We start from the raw sequence: 22828 nt of genomic DNA, 5'->3' as shown, positions 1-22828 counted from the left end.
GAGGGTTGCTTAGTCTTAACTGGTGAAGGATGTGAAGGGGAGAAAGGAAGTTTTCAAATACATAAAAAGCTGTTGCAAAGAGGGAAGGAATAATCTGTTCTCTGTTGCCATGGTACATGGGATAATGGGTAATGAGCTTACACTACAGAAAGGGAGAAATTTAGGTCACTCATTAGGAAAAACAAGGCTGGTAAGGCTAGCGAAGCAGTGGTACAGATCACATGTGGGGTGGGCCAGGCTCCACACCTAGAGGTCTGTAAGGAGAGAAGTGCAGGCAGATGTCAGAAATAACAAAAGGAGAGTTGGTTCCTTCAACTCCTCCTGAGATCACCCCTAGAAGTCATCCTTCAACCGCCACCCCATCATCCCAGCTGTGGATGGACACCAAGAGGAGAAAAAGCTCCCCACATGCACAGAGGAAAGGCTGCCTCTGGTTCACTCTCTTATGTGACACGAACACTGATCTGAAATGGATAAACAAGAGACACCATGCACTTGTTTCTCTGCAAACACAGCAAGGGAACAAGGCATTATTTTTGCCTTCACTAAGCTGCAGCTCAAGCAAAATCCATCAGGGCAGCACTATCACTAACTGACCCAAGGAAAGGGGCTGTTCCCCTTTCTTCACCAAGATCTTGGCAGGAGGCTGCTCTATCAAGGTGGTAGTATCAGCTCACAGATAGATCTGCAAAGTGACTGCAGAGAGCAGAAGCAGATGGTCCCAGCTCTTTTTCAGTGCCAGAAACACAGGCTGTTGCTGGCAGGCCCTGCTGAAGTCAGAGGGAGTAGGTGGTGGTTCACCAGGGGCCTGCTGAGAAGGAGGAACAGGAAAGATCTGCTTTTTGACACGTTAGCAGCAGGCCAGGAGCTCTGAGCCAGGGAGGGATGGCCAGATGGATGGGTAACACACAACCATCCAGAAAGCAAGCACATACAGATGGACAGGACAGGCTGGACAGCACAGGGCAGGGGCACAGAAAGAAGAACACAAGATAGACATGGGAGGAACTGGTCACAGGGAGCTCTCAACTATACCATCCCAATAGGACTGTGCCCCATCAGTAGCAACCGTGATCATCACAGATGCAACACACCACGAGGGGCAAAGGGAAAGCCTTGAAACAAACTAAGACCCAGTGGACGAACCATGATCCTGAGACTTTAACAGCCTGGGAAGAGGCTCGCACAGCCTGAAGGCATGACATCACACACGGCAGGAGTAGAGTTCAGAGATGGAGGTTTAATTTCCTGTCAGCAACAAAGAAGCAATTATCACAATTACGAATGTTTCCTCGCATAAGGCTCAGAACCGGGTAGGGAAAAGACAGCAACAGCTTCGCCCCTCCCCAAAATACTACCGCGTGACATTAGCTCACAAGCCATACGAGATCCCAACTGATGGGGCTGTTATCCCACAGCGCATTGCACTGGCACCAGACTTCGCCTAGATCAAACTGATCAGTTACATGGAGTTGATTTGGATGTGCTAAAGATGCAGCTCTAAGTGCCTGAAGACCAGGCTGCTGTCAGTGAAACAAGAGCCAAGGCGCCTCATGCTGCCCCCACCCTCCTGGGGGCACTGGCTTACCATATTGCAAGGGGTATTTAAAAAAGGTCAAAAGATGATTATCCCTGATTGAGCTACTGCTCCCATCTTTATTAAACCCCAAGAGGTGTGGGACAAGGTAAGCCATGAGCGGAGAAAGACACGGACTACGCACTACAGCTTTGGTGACTTCATGTAAGTTTGGTTGTTCATATGCTTCACTGGATTTTTGTGACAGCTTCATGGATGGACTTGGCCACATAGTCCAGGTTCTTGGTAGTCAGGCCACACATGTTGATGCGCCCACTAGCCATCAGGTAGATGTGTTTTTCCTTGATCATGTACTCCACCTGCTTAGCTGGGGAAACAATTGGACATCAGGTCAGAGCAGTGACCCCACAGCTCAGAAAAGCCCAAAAGAACCAGTCAGAGCTGCTTGAATCTTTCACAAACAGAAAGTTTCCAGCACTGGCCACTAAAATGCTGCCTGATGCTTCAATCCTGCCTAGCCACAGAGGCAGTGATACCAGGACTCCAGGAGGTCCCCGAGAGGGGGACTGCTTCAGCCCAGTTCAGCCCCAGCAAAACTGTCCTCACCCAATCCTCCCTTCACCAGGCCGCTTGGTACTTACGGTTCAACCCTGTGAAGCTAAACATGCCAATCTGCTCTGTGATGTGGTTCCAGGTGCCCGGGGTTCCAAGGGACTCCAGGCGAGACCGGAGCTCTGACCGCATGAGCAAGACCCGATCTGCCATCGTCTTCACATTGTCCTTCCTGCAGCAGGCAGGAAGCAGAGCGTGAGGACAGGCACCTGTCTGGTTGGGAACCATCTGGCCAAGCCTGGCACTCAGGGAGAGAGCTTCCCCCCGTTTCCCTCTCCCACCGGCCCTGGCGACACGTACCACTCGGCAAAGAGCTGTGGGGAAGAAAGTGTAGTTGCCACAATGCGTGCTCCTTGGGAGGGAGGGTTAGACCAAGTGGTGCGCACAATCTTCTCCATCTGGGAAAGCACACGCTGCACATTGTCTGCGTCCTTCCCCACCACAGTCAGGTTCCCCACACGTTCATCTGTGGACAAGCCAAGAGACATGAGCCATTGGTCCCACACATCACGGCAAAGCAGAGTTCTCCCCACCCCCCAGCATGCCAGCCCCATCTGTCTGGGCATGATACTACTGGGCCAGCTTACTGCCAGACACTCACTGTAGAGCCCAAAGTTCTTGGAAAACGACTGTGCACAGAAGAGCTCAAAGCCCTCGGAGACAAAGTATCGCACAGCCCAGGCATCCTTGTCCAGGCTGCCAGAGGCAAAACCTTGGTACGCAGAGTCGAAGAACGGAAACAGGAACCGGCGCTGCAAGGAGGAACAGTGTTAGACGGAAACCCCTTCCCCACAAGCTTCACTTTACCCCCCGCTGTCCCCGTAGAAGGGAAAAATGACCATTGAGCTTCCGGGTGAATACAAAGGAAACGTGGTCCAGCAACACCAGACTGGGATATTTTCTTTCTACTGTGGTGAAGGAATAGGAAGACTAAAGTGGTCAAGAAAAGGTTAAATGCAGGAGAAAACTGCATTTGAGGACCCAGGCACAGAGATGCACCACCTTATATCCTACTATCCAGCACCTGTGTAAAGCAGGTGCCCGTGGAGAATCTTTCCAGCACGAGAAACCTCACTGCAGCCTGCGCCACAGGGTTTGAAAGCAAGAACTTGGAGGCATGAGCAGAACTGGGATGGTTCTATCCTCTGAGCACAGACAACCAGCATCCTGTCAGCCTCTCCCTTCAACACCTGCCCTGCGGGACTCTTCCAGCTCCTGCCACATCTCATGCCATTCCCTACAGCCCATCTCCAGCTGGCTCAAGAACTATCTGTTGGTGAAACACTGGAACAGGTTGCCCAGAGAGGTGGTAAATGTCCCATCCCTGGAAACATTCAAGGTCAGGTTGGACGGAGCTCTGAGCAACCTGATCTAGTTGAAGATGTTCCTGCCCACGGCAGGGGGGTTGGACTAGATGACCTTTAAAGGTCTCTTCCAACCCAAACTATTCTATGATTCTGTCTGTCCCCTCAGCATTGCTTTAGGCCCAGCAGCAGCCCATACCTTCATAACAGCAGCAATCTGCTTCCACTGGTCGGGAGTAGGGTCTGTGCCCGTTGGGTTGTGTGCACAGGCATGGAGGATGAAAATGGAGAACTCTGGGGCTTTCTGAGGAGAGAGCAAGTCTTGGTCACACACTCGGACGAGACTGGGCACCCACAGCAGAGAGAGAGGCCCCGAGCTGCTCTGGGCACCATCAGTCTCTTTTGCAGAGATCCACTTCCAGGCACGGCACGCAAGAGCCCAGGCGGCTGCTGACAGCACAGCACCAAGCTCAGCCAGTCCCATGCCAGTTTTACTCACCTCCATGTCATCCAGCAGCCCCTGGAGATCCAGACCCCTCTTGGCAGCATCCCAGTAGTGGTAGGTTCTAATATCTTTAAAGCCAGCATCCACAAACACAGAGTTGTGGTTCTCTAAGGAAAGAAATCACTTTTCAAAAAAGCAGGCCCCACCTCCAGCAAGCCACCTTCTCCAGTCCTAGTATCTCCCTAAATGTCACCAAAATACGCGATGGAGACACTTACACTCCCTTTACCCACAAGAGGAAGGCCCCCCTCTCGCTACCCAGGCCCCTGCACTGCAAGGAGCTCAGCTGTGCCTCCCTTGCCCACTGACGCACAGGGCTCCCTGCAAGGAGGCGGCGGCACTGACGACAGCACTCACCCCAGGACGGAGCGGAGATGTAGACCGGGGTCGCCGTGTTGTTGTTTCCATTGTACCACCGCCTCAGAAACTCCGCGCCGATACGCAGAGCGCCTGTCCCGCCCAAGGACTGAACGCTTCCAATCTGCAACAGAGAGAGTTGCCAGCAGGGTCCACTCAGGTCAACCTTGCTGTCGGTGCACCGGGAACAGAGGCGCTTGCAAGAGTGAGACAGGATCCCAGATGTGCTCCCTGGGGTCACCCCAGCCAGGGCATCATCCCCTTCCAGTGGTCTTCAACCTCCTTCAGTGTTCAGGCCCATCCCGACGCCTTCTACAGTTACAGACTCCAGTTATTCGTGTTACTTTTTGGCACTGAGCAGATTCCCAGCCAGTAGCTTATTTCAGGAAAGGTGGTCTATTATCTGACTTCAGTTTCCTGTGGGGCAACCATTAAAAGATGAAGGAAAAACCAAATTCCAATCACAGCCCATGTTCGGTCTCTCCCAAAAACTACGACTACTTGCACAAACGGCTTCGCATACATGGGTTCATCAAGTAACCTACAACCAGTAAAGACCAACTCAGAAAAAAAAACCCCAAATCCTGCCAAAATGCCCTTACTCCACACATTTGCGTTCTTCTGCTCAGTCTGCTAGAGAGACAGTCTGGGGACCCCAGCAGCTCCCCCAGCAAGGAGTGGTCTTGCTCCCTGTCCACCACCTACCCGATTCTCCTTGATGGCGGGGCTGTCGTCACCCAGGGCGATGCGGGAGGCATTGGCCCGGAACTCGGGCAGGCCCAGGATGGGCAGGTACTCGTGGTTCAGGCTGTTGTTGTTGGCAATCATCTGCTCCACCTTCTTCACCACCGGCAGGACCCATGGCTGCCCTTCGTCCGTGCGGTAGGCTGCGAGGAGAGGGAGAGCCGTCCTTTCTATGCCTGGGGGGACGCTGGGCCCCCCGGCCCCCGGAGGTGCCTGCCCGGGGCACCGACGCCCGAGAACGGCAGGCAGACCAACACGGGGCCGCCCCCACGACCTTGACGCTCGCCGGTGACCCGCTGCCCGCCCGCCCCCCCCCGCGCCCAGCCTCGCCGCGGCCCGGTGACCTTTCGAGCCCGGGTCCCGCTGCCGCCGCCCAGCCCCTCCGGCAGGTGCCGGGGCCGCCGCAAGAGCACCGGGCGGCCTACCCCGCGGGGAGGGGCCCCGCCGGCCCGGGGGAGGCCGCGGACTCACCGCCCACGCCCAGGTTGACTTTCCGCGCGTCCCCGTCCTCCCGGAAGTCCGCCGTGAGCTTGAAGACAGCAACAGGCGGGGCGCGGGGGACGGCGGTGAAGATGGAGGCGGCCATGGCGGCGCGGCGCGGCGCAGCCCCTCCGCTCCGCTCCGCTCTGGTCCGCTACGGGCGGCGCGCGGCGCCTGGAGGAGACGCTAACCTTCACCAGCGGGGGCGGGGCCGCCGCACGCCGCCGCCAATCAGCAGGCCGCCGGCGGCCCCGCCCTCGCCACCAGCCAACGGCGGCCCCGCAGCCCCACGGGCGGAGCGCGGGCAGCCAATCGCGGCGGGGACGCTGGCCGGCGGCGGTCGCCGCGCCCGGTGACGCGAGAGGCGCGGAGACGCAGGCGCTGCCCATTGGCGGCCGGCGCCCCCCCTCCGGCCCACCCCCTCCTCTGCGCGCGCGGGTTGGTCGGGCGGCGCGCGGCGGGGCCGCCCCGGGGTGCAGCGCCCGCCCGTGGCCGGGGCCGGGGGTCCGGCCTGGGGGTGCCGGCAGGCCCGCGCGGCGCAGGGGCGCGGGGCCGTCGCAGGGGCGCGGAGCTGTGGGGGAGCAGCGTCCGGTGCGGAGGGGGGGTCCCGGAGCTGCAGTGATGGGGGCGCGGGATGGTCCCGGGGTGCAACGCCCGTGGTACGGAGTGCTGCTGGGGATGCCGTGCCCGAGGCGGCGTTGTTCTGCGGCAGTGCTCGGGGGTGCAACGCCCCGTGGGCATGGCACGGTCCCCGTAGGGGACGCGGGGGTGCAGCATATGTGTGGGTGCAGATCAGCCCTGGAGTGCAACGCTGGGGTGCGCGAAGCCCCGGGAGGGCCGTGCCCGGGGATGCGGGATGGTGCCCGGGTGCAAGGTGCAAGGCTTGGGGGTGCAGGAAGGTGCCGGGAGGGCCGTGCCCCGGTGCGGGGGGTGCGGGTGCAGTGCCCGGGGTGCGGGGTGGTCCCGGGGGTGCAGTGACCCCGGTGCGGGACGCGGGCGGCTATGAGGACGGTGGGTGCTTCCACCCCGGGGGGGTCACGGGGATCCTCCAGTGCATCTGCCCCCGGATTTTAAGGCCGTTGCCCGATTCCCAGCCACCCGCAGGTCAGACGCTGTGGGGCAGCCCCCGGAGACCCTCCCAGCCCCGGGGAAACCCCGGGGTCACCTGGGGTGTCTCCCCTCCCAAGGCAAGAGCCTCTGGCCGGTGGCAACCACCGCCGAGGCGAGCCCCGCTCCGGCCCACGGGGAGCCTTTGGGATCACCCCGCCCCCCGAGCGCGTGGCGTTGCACTTATCCGCAGGGAATTCCTCGAGGCGCCTCTGCCAAACTCCTCATCCTTCCTGCGGGCACAGCGCTTCCCACGGCGCCCCGACCCTCTGCGGCTCTCGCGGGCCGCCCACCGCCCGGGAGCCTCCCTCCAGCCGTGCGGGGACCTCCGCGCACCCCGGACGTTGGGGCGGATGCTGCCGCGGGGCGCGGTGGAGCGGCGCGGCCGGGAGCGGCGGCGGTGCAGGGGGGTGTCGGCAGAGGGCAGAGCCGACCCGCGCATCGCGCCGCCGCCGCCGGCAGGACGGCCCCGTGCGGCCCCGCCGCTTACCCCGCAGGCCCCGCGGGGAGCGGCACCGCAAGGCGGGACCCGAGCATCCCACCCGCGGCCGCCCCTGCGCATCCTCGGGGAGGGGGCTCGCTGCCGCCCGGTGCGTGGCCGGCTCCGTAAGGAACCCGCCGCCCGTCTCAAGCGGCTTTTGAAGTTTGTGGGAAGCCGCCCGCGATCCTGCAGCATCTGGGAAAGGCTTCGAGGAAAACGGGAAGGACGCTGTGAACAACAGCCCCGGCAGCGCGACCCCCTCCATCCCTCGTGACATAAAACACGGGGATACGGGACGGGAAAGGCCCTGCTGTCCCCAAACGCTTTTGCAGACAACCCGTGTCATACACTCCCTTTGTTAACCCAGCCAAGATCCCTCTGAAAACCAGTTTGGCGCCTCGTCCCCCTCCCATCCGAAAGCGGCTCCGCAGCTCGGCTGCCTGGGAGGGAGCCCAGGGGCACAGCCCTCGCCTCCCCCAGCTCCGGGCAGCACCTGGAAGAACTGCCCAGTGCACTTTCTGCTTAGCATGAGAGCGGGGAAGAGGCAGAGCTGCCCGGCGGCACAGCAGCATGCCAACGCTTCTGCCTTCGGAGAAAACAAGGTAATGGGAAAGGCAGAGGAGCAAGATAGTAGCGCTAGACCAAAGCCTTGGCCCTGGTGGGATTTTTAGCCCAACTCAGACAAAACTTCTGTCGGACCTTCTGAAAAGGCTGTGTGGAATCCCAGAAAGGGCTTCAGGTCTACTGTCTGCAATAGCCGTGAACCCCTGCAAATGCCTGACCTTGTCAAGGTGCTGTGAGGGCATCTCCGAACCCTACCCTTAACTCCAACCCTAACCTTAAATCTAACCCTAACCTTAGATCTAACCCTACCCTTAACTCTAACCCTAAGCTTAACTCTAACCCCAACTGAATGAAGAGCACTTGGGTTTCTTGAGGTCTGTGGGTGCTGCTAAAGGAGCGATGCTGCAGTGCTGAGCAGGGAAGCAGCTGATGAGAACAAGGGCATCAGAGGTAAATGAGGGTAGCCCACCGCAGGGTGAGTCATGTTTTCTGCTCACAAGGAGTAAAGCACTGCACTAGTGGGGTGCTGAGATGGGAAAAGCCGACCAAGGCTGCTCACAGCATCCCTATTTCTGGAGCAGACAGATGTGCTGGGGAGTCCCCAGACTGGCAGGCTCTCACTGCACTTACTGGTTTCTAATCCTACCGCTCTCCAACGAGCACTGGGATATTTGGGGACATGGCCAAGCACTTTCCCAGTGCAGAGCAGGGAAGTCACGAAGGCACAGGGGCGCTGCCTGCCAAGCTGGCTGCACCAAGCCGCTGCTTGGGACTGCCGGAGCAGGCTGAGCAGTGCCAGTCACAAGAAAAAAATGCAGTTTCCCCAAATCAGCACTGTCTTGCTCTCCTTCCTCAGGGGCTCCTGGGCAGCGTGAGCTCAGGGGTGCTGGTCCGGTGGAGACCGTCTGTGCCACTGCCCGTGCCTGTGAGCCAGGGTCGCTAACCCAGCAGGAGTTACCTGTTGGAACGCCTGGCTGCCCCCAGACCGGCCGGTGTCCCGTGCCCTTGGCAGCGCAGAGTGGGGCTCTGCTGAGAACAGATGCAGGAACAAGACAGACAGGCACAAAGCAGCAGGCCGCCGGGCCCCCAAGCTGGGTGGCTGTGCGTTAGTAAGATCCCTCTGGCCCTGAGCTTTCATCTCCCCAGCCTACACAAAGGGTGCCACCAAAATGTATGTAAAAGCAGGAGAAACATGGGAGCCGGCCCTGAGGCATCCCTCCCTTCATCTCCTGCCTCCAACTGACAGCCGGCAATGACCTGCCACTCAGCGGGAAGGCTTGCACACCTTACCCGGAGCGAAGGAGCCCCCCGGGCACACACCGCCGCGCCGCACGCAGGCATGGCCCCCCCGTGCTCAGCCCCTCCTGGGAGTCAGAGGCAGGAGGGCTCGGTGGCCAGCCCTGCTCCTGCAGAGCTCAGGCTGCCGCAGGGATGTGGGGACCACTGGGGACCAGGTGCTGCCCTGCCTGCGCTGTCGAGCCCCGCGTGGGCCTGGGAAAAGCCCTTTCTGGGAGGGAACAGACGATGTCCGCTCACCCCTTGCTCCTCCTAGCGAGGTCCACCCTCACACCCTCTGGTCTCTGCCCCATCCTCTTCCTCGCCAAAAAGCCCTGCCCAGCGCCGGGGCGCCCGTGATCCCGGCATCACAGCAAGGGTTTAGGCTGCCCTGCCCCGAGGTGCTGCCCATCTCGAGCTGAGGCTGGGCGCAGGCAGCGTGCGGGCAGGGAGCGGAGCTGTGGCTGTTCCCAGCGGGTGCTGCGCGGGGGCTGTTTTCCCAGCCGTCCTCCGAATACAGATGTTTTCTCAGTGCAGGATCCAGACAGAGGAGGGTAAAATGTTTTCATTCCAAGCTCCCGGGGTCAGGTCATGGTTTGTCTAAATGGCTTTTGTTGCTCTAATTATCAGATTAGCTGATCTCTGGCAGTGCGTTTAGGGGCAGCCACATTAACTGTGGATCCTGACCCCCCCTGCCACCACCCTGCCCAGCTGGGGCAGTGGGTTTGCAATGGATGGGGATCAGGGATGCCAGGAGAGCCAAGTGAAAGGCTTGTGATTGTTTTTGAGCTGGTACCCAGCTGGACCCTGGCCTGGGAGCAGCCGGCACTTTTGGGGAAGACAGCAGCGAGCCTCCTTGACCTCCTCAGTGCACATGGTGTTGCCGAGCTGGGCCTGATCCTTTCCTCCCACCCCAACATGCAATGCACCACAGCTGCAGAGCCCCGTCCCAGACACCTGCCTGGTGCTGTGGCTGTAGACACGGAACGGGGGCACCTGAAGTGCCTCCCCTTGCTCAGGCCTGGTGCTCCCTGCAGGCAGTGAGCCCAGAAGGTCACGGGGGCTCTGGGACCCCATGCTGCGGCTGGGATGGGGTGCTTGGGGCTGGAGCCTGGCCACGGGGTGCTGCAAAGGGTGGACAGCCCCCCAGCAGCCGGGGAGGCGCGGGAATAGGAGCGTGAGATACCAGGCAAGACGGAGAGCGTGACAGGGAGATGAGAGAGCAGGGCGAGGGGCAGATAAAGAGGGATCAGGAGTTTCCGGCCCCCGCCAGCCCCTCTCCGGGTCCATCTGTCAGCGCCTGCAAGTGCTGATGGCACCGAGCCCTGGTGGCAGCCGGGGCCGCAGGTCCTGCCGAGGGGCACCCTCAGGGGCTGGGAAGGGGCCCCCACCACTGCCTTCCTGTTGCACCGGGGGCACCTGCAGCGGCTCAGACCCCAGCGTGGCCGGGGACTGGCAGTGCCCATGCACAGCACCACAGGTGTCCCCGAGGCTCAGACCCCAGCCATGCTGCCCTGCAGCACCCACCTCTTGCCCTCCTGCCCCCCCTCAGCCTCGCCACACACACAGATAGGGAGTGCCAGGGATTTCACCCACTGGCACCAAAAAAAATCCGTTCCTGCTCTGCTGAGCTGCAGGTGAACATGCGGGTGCTTGGTAGCCGCTCACTTGGACACCATGCCCGCGGCGGCTGCCTGTCCCCTGACATATAGTCCCACCTCAGCTCTCCCCTGCTGTAGGTGGGAGCAACAGGAGTTTCCCTTGAGCAAGGCAGAAGCTCTAAAGAAATGACGTAATTCCAAATCAGAAAAGACTTTATCGTTTCTCCATAAAACAAATTATTTAAAATGTGGTTTCACTGCATTTCAGTTTCTGAAGTCTTATAGAGCCAGAGCATAACATCCCACTGAATGAAGACTTCTGGAGCAGAACATCTACATCTTCTCTTTCAAAGAGCATTTCAACCTCTTTAAATGTTTCAGAAAATTTCGTCAGCAAAATTTTGCCTTTAAACACCATGTTCTTGCACGAATTTTTGGCTTCAGCAAAACCTAATTTAAAAAAAAAAAAAATTAGTGGAAGCTATATTCCTGATATTGTCCTAATTGCCACCATGACAGAGCTTGATTAGCTCCAAATCCATCTTCTTTGCTTCCAGCTGAAAGCCAGAGAGCAACCCAGAGCAGCGAGGACAAAGCCTGTGCACCCCCAAGAAGGAGCATATCCACCATCCCAACCAGGCTCAAACCTCTTCTGCCATCACTGCTGCCTGGGCACAGCTAGAGGTTCACCATTTCTGTATTTAAACCCATGTTGCACATTAGTCCTGGTGGCCTTGGAGTCCCAGCCCGGCCCATGGACCGCTCAGGACCTGCCCCATGGCCATGCTCACGTCCTCTGCATCCGCATCCCCAGGCACCCAGGAGGAGCACTGGCCCCAAAAAGGGCAAGGGATGGGCTGGTGCTGGTGCTCGCCATGGGATAAGACACTGGCGCTGGGAAAGCCTGTTTTAGAGACCTGCTTTCCCCTAATTTTTCCTTTTGCATCAGCACCTGCTGGCAGATGTCAGGAGATCAGCCCATGGCCCGTGACCTGCCCAGGTGCTGACGCCCAGTACCTCTGTGCATTAAAGATGGTTTCCTCAGGGTGCAGAGGACCAATGGAGAAAAGACTGGGCTGTCAGTCCCCAAGCATCCCCAGCCCTGGAGCAGGACAGGCACTGCTATGTCAAAGCATGGACTTCTGCACAGCCAAGGAAGCTGGTTTTGAAAGGTCCGATGTGGGAAGATAGCTGCCACCCCCAGGGCCTGGGGTGCCCCAGGGGCAGCGAACCCCCTGCTCAAGCTCTGCCCCTCACCGGCGAGCCTGGCTCGTGCCTCAGGACAGAGACACCCAACGTGTCGCAGGGAGCTGCTCCGCCGCGGCGTGCCCAGACTGCCGGGCAGCTGCGGGAGCCCAGCTGCACCCGCGGGGCCGGCGGGACGGAGGCATCTGCAGCACAGCCGGTCCCAGCTGGACCCCTTCGGGCAGGGCACGTGCCCCGGCATGGCCGGGATGAGGCCAGGAAAGAGGACTCCAGCTCCCTTGCAGGGAGTCTGGTGCCGTGGGTAGCTTCTGGACCTTGGTGTAGGAGCAGATTTACTGAAAACAATTTATTTAATATAAAAAATCATTTCTTACGGCGTTTTGGCTGGCGTCAGCCGAGCGCTTACTCACCCGGGAATTCAAACAAAGGCAGGGCTGGCGCCCAGCCAGGGGGTCGGGCGCTGGGTGGTCGTGTCCATCCCGGCCTCGGACCCGCCTCTGGGTCACTTGCGGGCTTGTGGCATGATGTCTCCATTTATTTATTGGAAATGTTTGAACAGGAAATGCTAATGGTTTGGGTTTGTGGAGACAGCTGGAAGGGTCCGGCCGGAGCTGCTGGGAAGGGGAGGGTGCACTGGGATGGGGCAGCCCGGCGGGGAAGGGAGAGCTGGTGCCGCCGGCGCTGCCGTTGGGGATCTGTCCCTTCTATGTTTGGGGTGGAGGACCCAACAGGAGGTGAGACTAGGGAGGGCCCCGCCGGCTCCACTGCCTCCTCCTTTGCTGCTGCCTGCAGCCACCGCTGCAAAGCACACAGCCATGTTGCAAGCGTGGGGCTGCTCCTGGCACGCCGCTGCGCCCGCTGCCTGCGCCCAGCACCGCCGGGGTGCACGGGAACGGCGCTGCCGAAGTGGTGCAGGGGGAACGGTGACCACGGGGCCCTGCACGTCCCATCCCCGCCCCCCCCGGGCTTGGGCCTGGCGGGTGCCCGTTAGCGTGGGAGGGATGTGAGAGCGCTGCCTCCCCCTGCAAGGGGGTCGAGAGGTTCCTACACAGCCCGGCTCTGGACCGGGCTGTTCCTGCGTTTGCTGATAACAGCGGAGGTGAAGCCTGACCCAGGAAAGCAGGCAAGATCCGCAGAGATAAACTCCCCGCAGCAAGACAAAGGCACTGACCTCCGTGCAGCCCGAGCCGCCGCATTCCCACAAGCACAGCAACAATTGCCCAGGAGCAGCAGGGAGACCTGCACCAAACCCCGCCGGCCAGCCGCCGGGAAGGGCCTGTGCAGCAGCTGGTGACACCTCTGCCAGGATCACTGCGGAGAAACCACAGCTCGGGGTTTTTAACCAGATCTACTGTAGATATCAATTGCTCAGGCAGTGACAGCAAAGAGAGCCTGCTGTTACTGCTCCCTCTTCACTTGGCAGCGCGGCATGCTCGGCGCTGCCTGTGTTGCACGGCCAGAGGGATGCTGCACGAGTACCCCCTCGTACACCCTACGTTACACTTTTATACACAGACTTGCAGCACAAACAGACTTTAGGTTTCATCCCTAAATGCAGCCGAGGATCTTATGCACTCGTGCAATTCAGGTTTCAGCGTCTGCTTTGAGCAGAGGCTGCTGTGGCATCGCACACTCCCAGCGCACCCAGGGAAACTGAACGGCAGGCGCGGGGTCAGCTCTGTCTCCCCATGCCCGGCCCGTGCCAGCCGGGAGGCTGGAGAACGCCTGGCACCTCCACGGGTCCCTGTGCCAGGTCTACCCCAAAACAGCACCAGCTGAAAAAGGCAGAGGTGCTTAATGGGATTTGCAGAAACACCCAGCTCAGTTACACGCCACAGTACGCCTGTTGTCTCGGGCGTGTTTTTAAAATCTTTATCTCTGCATCATTAAACACTGATCTACATTTGAAAAGAATCACTTCGGTTCCCTACCTCTGAAATGAGGATAACTATCCTTCACCTCATAGCGGGGTTACGAGGATAAACAGATTAAAGACTGCGAGATATTGTGGCAAAGAAGGTTAAACAAGCCCCTGTGACAGACGGCCCAGGGGCAGGGACCAGCATCAGAGCGATGCACAGCATAAGCCGTCGACCCACGTCTTCACCATGCTAATGACCCCAAAATCCCAGCGCCAGGTTTGCCACTGTCTGCCTTTCCAGCGCGCGGTCCCCAGCCAGCCGAAAGCCGGCAGAGGGGCTACTCCCCCAGCCAGGGATGTGCACCCATGCCCTGAGCCTGGGAGCAGGGAGCACAGGGGCGTGAGGGGAAGGGGGGACGGGAGGTGCCCATCAGGAACTCAGGCTACAGGAGGACATCGGGGGACCCAGCTGCCCCCTCTGCACACCCCTCCCCACATCCTTGGAGCAGGACAGTCCTCTGCTACTGCCCACAGCCCTGCCCATCCCTGCCCTGCCGGGTGCCCCGGGCAGGCAGGACAGCAGGGAGATGTGCACTTCTGCAGAAAGAGCTGGTGGGGGAGAGGATGAGCCAGACAATTACTGTCTGGAAAGTCTCACCCGGGTCCCTAGTAAAATAATGGCACAAATATTAAGAAAAGGAGATCTGTAAACATCTAGAGGATAATGAAACCATAAGCTATAAGCAGGATGGGATTTGTAAATAAAGGACTGTGCCAAAACCAACAAGCCCTCCATAATTGTTTTGGATAGAAGGACAAGATTAGTGCGGGAAAGGGACTCAGCGGATGTCATGAGAGGAGACCTGGAAGCACCGGGTCTGTCCTCCCGCCTGGTCATTAGAGAACCCCTGGCACGTTTGGGCAGGATTGAGGGGGCTGACCTCCTGGGGCACACAAAAAGGTGCCTTTAATGGCATGGCTGGCACCTGGGGATGTATCTGACCTCCGGAGCTGGACACCTGCACTCCCCGGACTGGCACGTGTCACATCAGCACTGGTGCAGTCGCTCACACCTTGGCCACCTCCGAGTCACTGACAGAGAGCAAGGCTAAACCTGAGCCTCCATCCCAGCTGGGGCACATCCCACCACCATCCCTCACAGGGCTGGGACCCGCACGGTGCAGGAACAAGCCAGCTGGACGGTCACAGAGGGGCAGAGTGAGAAATAAAACTGAGTGAAGTCAGGAGCAGGAAAATAACGCTGGCACCTTCCACGCCATTCCCCAGGTTTTGGCAACGCTTCGTCTTTTGTGAACATTAAAATGGCATGTTCTGCGAAACTGTAGGGTTCCCCGGCGCTCTCAAGTATCGGATTTTTGGCCAGACGTACAGGAAATGTGCATGCACCTCCTTGCAACCAGCCCTTTGAAATGCTACACTATAAAAGCACACATAAGCGTTAGCAGTCATCTGCACTGCACAGGCTAAACCCGTCCAGCGTTGATGTTGCATGGAAGAAAAAGCAGAGGCCTGGCCAAAATGTACCTGGTTTTGTACCCGAGCCTTGGGTCTCTGCAGTGTGCAGGCGTACTGGGCTGGATAACACGCACTCGCCGGCGAGCAGCTGGCTGCATGCGGCATGCAGGGCAACGCACACTCACAGCTGTGCACAAACCGAGGATGAAATGCACCATATATGGTGAAGATATTATTAGTCCATAACCGTCTTCATAGGATCTTCCGAGGAAATCTTGCTTGAAAATGGGAAACAAAGAGGTTTGACTGTGAGACTTAAGCAGGGACTTGAACTGCCTGTAGGACCAAAAGCAATGGTTTCAGAGAAACAGGGAGCAGTGTCAGACCCTTGGGTCTGCAAGGTGCTTAACAATATTCCGGATAAGTATTTGTCCTAATTAATGCTGATTGCCCACGCATTACCTACACCCCGACCAGTCTCCAGAAGTCATTCTCAACAGAGATGTTGCTGAAATGGTGTTGAGAAAGGTCAGTGCTGGCTCCGGGCACCCAGCACAGGCACAGGCGAGCTGAGAGTCAGCACCAGCTCGCTGCTGCCAACCTCAGCTGCAGACCGGCGTGTGATAGAGGGGACGGAGTCACCTGGTCATGGGTTTTGACTGAGCCAAATGCCAAGCTGGATGTGTCGGCAAAGAAAGTGGGCTATCCCTCTGGGTGGCAGGGGCTAAGGCAGGGCTCTGGCGCTGAGCAGGGTTGGTTTGGGGTCCGAAGGGTGAGCAGCTGGATGTGACCTCAATGCTAGGACCACATGGCAAATGCAGTCCTGGGAATCAGAGCAGGGAGCACAGCGAACAGGAGTTACGAGGCAGTGTCTTATGCAGCAGAAGATGGGATGCCAGCCCTGAGATACTATGACCAGCCTGGTGCCCCATTTTAAAAAGATGCAGATGAAGGGAGAGCCGTAGATATGATTCCCGCCATCCCCCCGTTTTCACCATTTCCCATAGCATCCTTGCAGCCAGACTGGGGAGGTGTGGGCTGGAAGGGGGAGACACAAGGTGGGTTAAAAACTGAGCGCTGGCACAGGGACCCAGCAAGGTGGTGGGATCTCCATCTTCAGACATTTCCAAAATTCGATGGATTGAGGCCCGACCAGCGGGCTGTACCGCCAGAGCTCCTGAGGCCAAAATTATTCTGTGAAATGAGAGAGGGTGCAGAAAACAGCCACAGAAAAGACAGAAGGGCAGGAGAACGCACCCCACAGTGACAGAATCAAGCTCAACCTGTTTTCTTCTTAAAAAAGCTTAAGAAATTTGACTGCTATGCACAAGTACTCTCATAGTAAGAAAACACCGTGTGCTAAAACGTTTTTATTCCAGCCAAAAAAGGCAGAACAAGAATCAATGGCTGGAAATTAAAAGCCAGACAAACCTGCATAAGAAATACGACATACATTTTCTGAGCAATGCTGATTTACCAGCAGATTAACCATCAGTGATTAAGTAAGACCAAACCATGAACTCCCTCGCTCTTCCAGAGCAGATGCTTTTGTGCATTCGCAAAACCCCAAGTTATTTGGATCTAGAAAGAGTAACAAGACAAGGCAGTCGGGGAGATCGGCATAGGTGATCTAATGACTAACTCCGATCTTAAACACTGTGAGTAAAAATACATCGTGTTACTAATACGCATAGAAACATTCCCATCGCACGACCTCAGCGTAAACACTGAACAGTCGACATCTGCAAACCCACAGATGGAGGGGGACGACAGTTGCTAGTCCTGTTTTAGAAAGAGAAAAACACTCAGCCCACGGGCGACCCACAGGGGCCTTGCGACAGGAGTGAAACAACGAGCGAGACATGAGATTGCAACACCAGGAGTCTGGCAAATTCATGAGCGAGATGGGGTCTGCCCCAGTATGCTCTTGGATCCCAAGTATAGGCATACAGTCCATTGGGTGGGGAAGAGAAGGTCTCTCCGTGCATGGCCTGGGGGGGGACCACACAGGGCGTATGACCATTCCAGGAAAAGTAGGACCACAGGTAAGTACAGAAATGGGCAAAAAATGGATGGAAAAAAAAATGCTTAGGAGTGAATAACGAATAAAGCTGATGGAGATGATGGAAACCTGGACGACATTCACAGCTGAAGCAAAACACACCTAGCAAGGACCAGTCCCAAATAGACTGGCTAGAGGCAAAATGATCTTCTCTCTTTCTGGTATTCGTATTCACAGAATTATAAAAAATAAGCCTGGAAGGCCTTTGAAAGGTCACCCAGCCTGTCTGCCTGCCCCCAAACGAGGCAAACCCTTCCTGGTGGAGCTTTTGTCTAAACTGTTCCTAAAATAAGCCTCTAGTCGTGAAGACGGCTCCCAAGAAAAACGAGTTTTCATCTCCTTTACCGCAGTCATTGCAGGGTGAGCCTATGGCTTCTTCTTCTACCCACCCTGAAAACAAGGAATAGCCCATTATCTCGCGCTTTGTAGCAGGGCTTTATGCATTTAAAGACTTTTATCTTATTTCCCCGCAGTCTTTTCGTCTTGATACTAAACTACCCTGGTCCTTCAGCCTTCTCCAGTATGTCATGTTTTCTGAATTTCTGATCTCGTTCTTCCCTGGGCTTTCTCCAAGAACCGCAACTTGAAACGCTGAGCCCCAAGTGGGATTCAGCGCTCAGGCTAACACTTTCTAAGTGCAGCAGGATCACATCAGGTGTCTAACAAACACCTTGTTTATACGTCCTGGTCTGATTTTGCTCTTCTCACTCGGGCTGCTGCTGGCTCGCGCTCCCTGCGGGACCCACGTCACCTCCGGCTACTTTCCCACAGAGCAACCTTGCTCATTCCTCAGCTAGTGCTTCAGATGTTGTTTCTTCCCAACTCATAGAAAAGTCTTATATTTGTTCTTATCAACAGGTTTATTTCAGATTTCTCCAATTTCTCAAGAAAAGCACTCTTGCAGGCCCTACCAGGCTGGTGCTGCAGGTAAAAATCACCGATGAAAGCACTGACTAGCCCCAGGCGCAGACCAGACCCTGTCTGAGGGTTGAGCACTGGTAACTGCCCTTCCAACACAGTTTTCCAGCCAGCTGTGCTCTCATGTAGCCACACATTCACCTAGACGGCATTTCTCCATTGCTCACAAGAATTTCATGTGGAAATGGGACTAAACTCCCGCGAAAGTCAAGATTTAGCACATCTTGTTCTTCCTGTGTCAGCCAGCACAGATATCCTCAAGTAGAAGAAAATGCAGTTGGTTTGACTCTTAGCTGATGGCCAAAGCTGTCACTTACCGCTTCGTTATCTCTACTCGCGTGTTGTGTCCCTTAATGATGTATTTGCCTGTCTTCAATCTGTTTATGCCAATGGCCCATTTTTCCTTCAGTTCTGCACCCCGGTCTTGAGTAAAGCTCAGGAACTTGGAAAGCCACAGAGGTTCATTTGGGAAAAAAAAAGGGTGGGGGGGGAACTGCTCAACAACAACTAAATCCTCGGAACTCACATGTTTATCCAAATTCATCTGAACCTTCTGGGGACAGTGACTTTTTAGGGTAAAATAAAAACAAGTTCAAGTGAGTTTTCCATCCCTGCGACAGTACGGTGATTCCAGCCAATCTGAAACAATTTTCCAAGAAGATTTCCTGCAACCTCACAGTGATTAAAGGAAATAACATTGTGAATAAAGGGACATTCTTCAAAGTCAGTGAAAGAGCCACAAACTGTACATTCTCACAGAGGGCCGGAAAGCGCCGGCGCGAGGTGGATTTTGTGGCGTGTGGCCCCCCAAAAGGAAGAGGGTGGGATGCCGGCTCTGTCCCTCTTCCCCGGGCAAGGGTTGTGACCGCGCTTCTCCCGGAGCAGGCAGTGAGGGAAGAGGGCCCCCAGGCTCCCCATTTTTGGGTGTGAAAGGCTTGGCCCCGCGGGCTCTGACCGTCTGGCTCCGGGTGAGCGTCCACCGGGTTTGGGGTCGTGGGCAAGGGGCTCGATGTCTCTCGGCAAACAAGATGCAAGAGCCCATCGACCCTCTCAAAACCCGGGGCGACCCTGCAAAGAGCAGCATCCCACCACAGTGGCTTCACGCCACAGCCTCCTTCCTAGGAACCTCCCCGTGCTTTGCTCTGTCTGAATCAAACCCTCAGCGCGTTCGCCCAGCCGGGCTCCAAGATTGACACGGAAATGTGAACAGGCCCGAAAAGCCACTTTGGCAGAGGTGAAAGCGCCGTGCCGCACTGCCGGGCAAGCAGGGTCCTGCCCGCCGCAGCCCCAGCCCGCAGCAGCCCCTCTCGGTGGGGGTGCCCAGGGACCGGGATCGGTGAGGGAGGGATGAGCGTGCAACCAAAATGGCTGGGCCAAGGGGACTTTTAAAAACCTGCCTTCTTAGCTAAAACAAAGAGAAGGGAGTAATGAGGAGGCAAGGAGAGCTGGGGAGAAAGGCGAGCGGGGGCTGCCTGGAAGCCCAAACACACATGCTTCAGCTGATGCTGCGTAGTAAGGGAATTAGCTAATGAGCTTACTGCGGCACACGGACAAGTCCTTTAGAAATATCATGGCCACCTGGGGAGGCACGCAGAGGAGCCGAGTGGCCCTAGTATGCAGAGCTGGAAAGATGAGCCCCCCCCATCCCCCCCCCATCCCCCGGGACCAGCCCTGCTCCCGCCCCGGGCAGCGCATGTCCGGGGGTGCCGGGGGCGCCAATGCAAATCCAGCGAGAACTGGTCATGAAAACGGCAATAGACAGTGTTTTCAAAAAACACCAGCCCACTCTCATGGCTGATCTCAGAGGGCTGCAGCTCGGCAGCCCCACGACACCGGTGCAGCGGGGCTGGGGCTGGGGCTGGGGCTGGGACTGGGGCTGGGGCTGGGACTGGGGCTGCTCAGGAACCAGCGCTGCCCAACTCCCCCCGGCCAGGCAGCGCTGCCCCGGGCTGCCGGCACAGGGGCTTCCAGAAGGACGGATCGCCTTCCCCTGCACGGACAGCTGTGACGGATATGTCAGACAAAACCAAATAACTCCAAAATATGGATTGGTTTTTTTGAAAATCGTTCAATACAGCCGTATAAAATCCGAGCTGAATGCAAATTCAAATGTAAGTGCGTGTGAACGTGCTAATTTGAACCAAAAATGGGTGAGAGAACCTAATGTTAAAAGTCACTTAGAACAATGCAAACATTAAACATACAAATACTCATCAAATACTTATTTAGAAAGTGGCTTTTAGACAGCGATCAGGCTGGACTGCAAAAAAAAATAATTATTTGCTGATTAATATTGAACTCATTGAGGAATTTGTGCATGCGGCAGTATTTGCAAGAATTAGAGCAAGGGCAGTATGAACAACGCCGAAGACAGAACACTCCTCCGAAGAAAAAAGGGAAAAGCAAAAACCTGAGCCAAAAATGAGGCTCCACTTGAAAGAAAAAAATTACTCCCGCACCAGTGAGGACAGGACTGAACCCAGATATTTGCTGGAAAGATGGAAAGTGAGGATTTTTATTATTATGTCGAGGTAGAATTATTATTATTATTATTAACAATGTGAAAAATAAATTATAAAACTTATACTTATTCAGTATAAAAATTACCAAAAATATTCTTACCCCAAATTAATTTGCTTGAAAACTATTCTATGGAAACCATTTACATTTAACTTTTCAATGGGATATTTTGAAACAATTTTTTAATTTCAGTTTCCGAAACCAGAAAGCTGTTCAAAATTTGGAAGCAGTGCGTTTTCATGTTTTCCTTGTCTTCTTTTTCTCCCCTGCCCTGAAGCTGCTTGAAGAATGCCTGACGTTCGCGCTAGATTTCCTCCTATTTTTCTCATCTTTTCTTTCCTACGCTGACACTTTTCAAAGCTTTGGCACTCTTGTAAAAGAAAAAACAAAAAAAACCCTAAATGCAATATCACTTGCTCAGCTATTGAAGGGCTGTAAGAATAAAAGGAATAGGAGAAGAAAGAAGAAGAGATTTTCAAAATTTCAATAATTTTTCAGCTGTAATAGAAGCAATTTGTGCGTACATAGAAAATGGTGGGACTTACAGCCAAAACCCCTTCTTTTTTTGTGAAGTTATTTTCTGAAATGCTTTAATTAGAATTTTTTTTTGGTAGGGAAAAATCGGGGGCTATTTTCTGGGGCACTGCTCTCCGATTAGCCGGGATGATTAAGGCCCGGAGGAGACGAGGGCAGGCAGAGCACCGGGAGCAGCAGCAGGGGCGAGGGAGCGGCGGTGCCCCAGCCCACCTGGGGGGCTCAGCTCCCGCGCTGCCGGGTGGGGAGTGACAAACCTCGTCTGCAGCACCGGGAGCTGCCGCTCCTCCCGCGGCCAGACCCTCCGGCGGAGGGGAGGGCGTTCAGGGGAGCGTGGCCGCAGGGCACGGAGGTGACACCAGGCGTGGGGACGACCCCACAGCTGTCACAGCAGTGGGCGTGCGGGGCTGCAGAGCCCCTGGCCCCGCAGGGGGAGAGATGCCGGCGCCGGGCATGGGGACCTCGCACACCTGCAGTGCGGCTAAAGGGAGGAAAACCACCACGGCTGGCATTTGGGAAGGGGGGTGAGATGACCCCTCGCCTTTCCAGCTCTGTCCCAGCTCCGAGCCCAGGCACCACAAGCGCAGTGAGTGATGCCCCGGGTCCCCACCCCATGTGGGGACTGTGGCTACGAGTGTCGCCGCTTCCTGGGGCCTGGCGAGGTGGGGGCAGGCGGGGGCTTCCGACTCAGCCCCTCGCTCCCTCCGCACCGGGGTCCTTCCCCGGCTCCCCGCAGCTCTGAGTGTCCGCCACGGGACAGGGCACAGACCCATGCCAAGGGGGGGGAACTGTCACTCTGCAGCAATGAAACAATAGTCAGTGATGATTATTTATTTTCCAAATAAATCAGTGGGTCCTGCAACAACGGGCTGGAAAGCGGCGAGTTTAGATTAGACCCTCCCCAAACCCCGGCTGGGCCTTGAGCCGCTGTCAGGGCTGCAGAGAAACAGCAGCGAACTCTCACGCAAATGGCCTATAAAAAAGGCCCCTGTCAAAGGCACCTTGACCTGGAGGCTCACTTTGGTGCTGGGCTCCCCAGCGGCCCTCCCCTCCCAGGGCTGCGCTCTCCTCGCATGATGTATTTCCCCTGCCTTTTTTAGAGCTGCATTATGTTAGCTCCAGGAAACAGCCTCTTCCTTCTTATAAACACAGCCCTGGGTTACTGACCAGCGGCCCTGCCACTCCACAGCCACTCTCTGTCCATCCATCACACCTCGCTGTCACCCTGGCAACATATCTCTTGGACCGGTCCGGCTCCAGAGATGGGAGAGGCGGGAGGGGGGAGCGGGGGGGTCACATACACAGAGCACAATTCCAGCCTGCTGACTAATTCCCTGGAAACCCTGGGGCTGCACAATGAGAAAGCCTTTCCGAGGGTTTCTCGAGCGTTACTGGAAGGTCAGGTGAAGGTCACCGCAAGGACACGGCTCCTACTTTCCCCGCCGTCAGCAAGGGCGGGTGCGCGGGGCGGACGTGGGCGAGCCGCGGGGGTACCGTGGGCGCGCGGCGGGAGGGATGTTTGGAGAAGGGCGCCTGGGCCCGGGCGGCCCCGTGACACAGCACGGTGCCTGCTCGCCGCTGCCGGGCGCTGGGGACGTGCCTGGGATGGGGCCGGCAGGGTGTCCCGGCAGCCAGACAGGCGTCAGCACTTCCAGCGGGACGGGGCATGGCCGGTGGCATGGCG

The 22828-nt window shown here is 56.9% G+C and overlaps 1 protein-coding gene across 1 annotated transcript; it reads right to left on the bottom strand.

Moving 5' to 3' along the window:
* Positions 1 to 1220: 1220 nt before the first annotated feature.
* Positions 1221 to 5783, bottom strand: GOT1 (glutamic-oxaloacetic transaminase 1). Its single transcript, XM_075154804.1, has 9 exons — positions 5531 to 5783; positions 5021 to 5202; positions 4316 to 4439; positions 3953 to 4065; positions 3653 to 3757; positions 2751 to 2901; positions 2450 to 2615; positions 2179 to 2321; positions 1221 to 1904 (listed from the first exon to the last, which is right to left on the bottom strand). Exons 1-9 carry the CDS (start codon positions 5643 to 5645, stop codon positions 1765 to 1767), a joined length of 1239 nt encoding a protein of 412 aa, XP_075010905.1. The 5' UTR covers positions 5646 to 5783; the 3' UTR covers positions 1221 to 1764.
* Positions 5784 to 22828: the final 17045 nt, after the last annotated feature.

This window comes from Calonectris borealis, chromosome 7, assembly GCF_964195595.1.
Source record: "Calonectris borealis chromosome 7, bCalBor7.hap1.2, whole genome shotgun sequence".
Lineage (NCBI taxonomy): Eukaryota > Metazoa > Chordata > Aves > Procellariiformes > Procellariidae > Calonectris > Calonectris borealis.
The sequence above is the reverse complement of the archived record's forward strand: the minus strand, read 5'-3'. Positions and strand labels throughout refer to the sequence as shown.

Excerpts from the sequence above, each read along its gene's own strand:
- GOT1 (XM_075154804.1), bottom strand. The coding sequence starts at position 5,645 with ATGGCCGCCTCCATCTTCACCGCCGTCCCCCGCGCCCCGCCTGTTGCT. Across the intron at positions 4,440-5,020 it reads CCGCCATCAAGGAGAATCGG|ATTGGAAGCGTTCAGTCCTT; the intron begins GTAGGTGGTGGA and ends TCTCTGTTGCAG. Across the intron at positions 2,616-2,750 it reads CAAGAACTTTGGGCTCTACA|ATGAACGTGTGGGGAACCTG; the intron begins GTGAGTGTCTGG and ends GCTTGTCCACAG.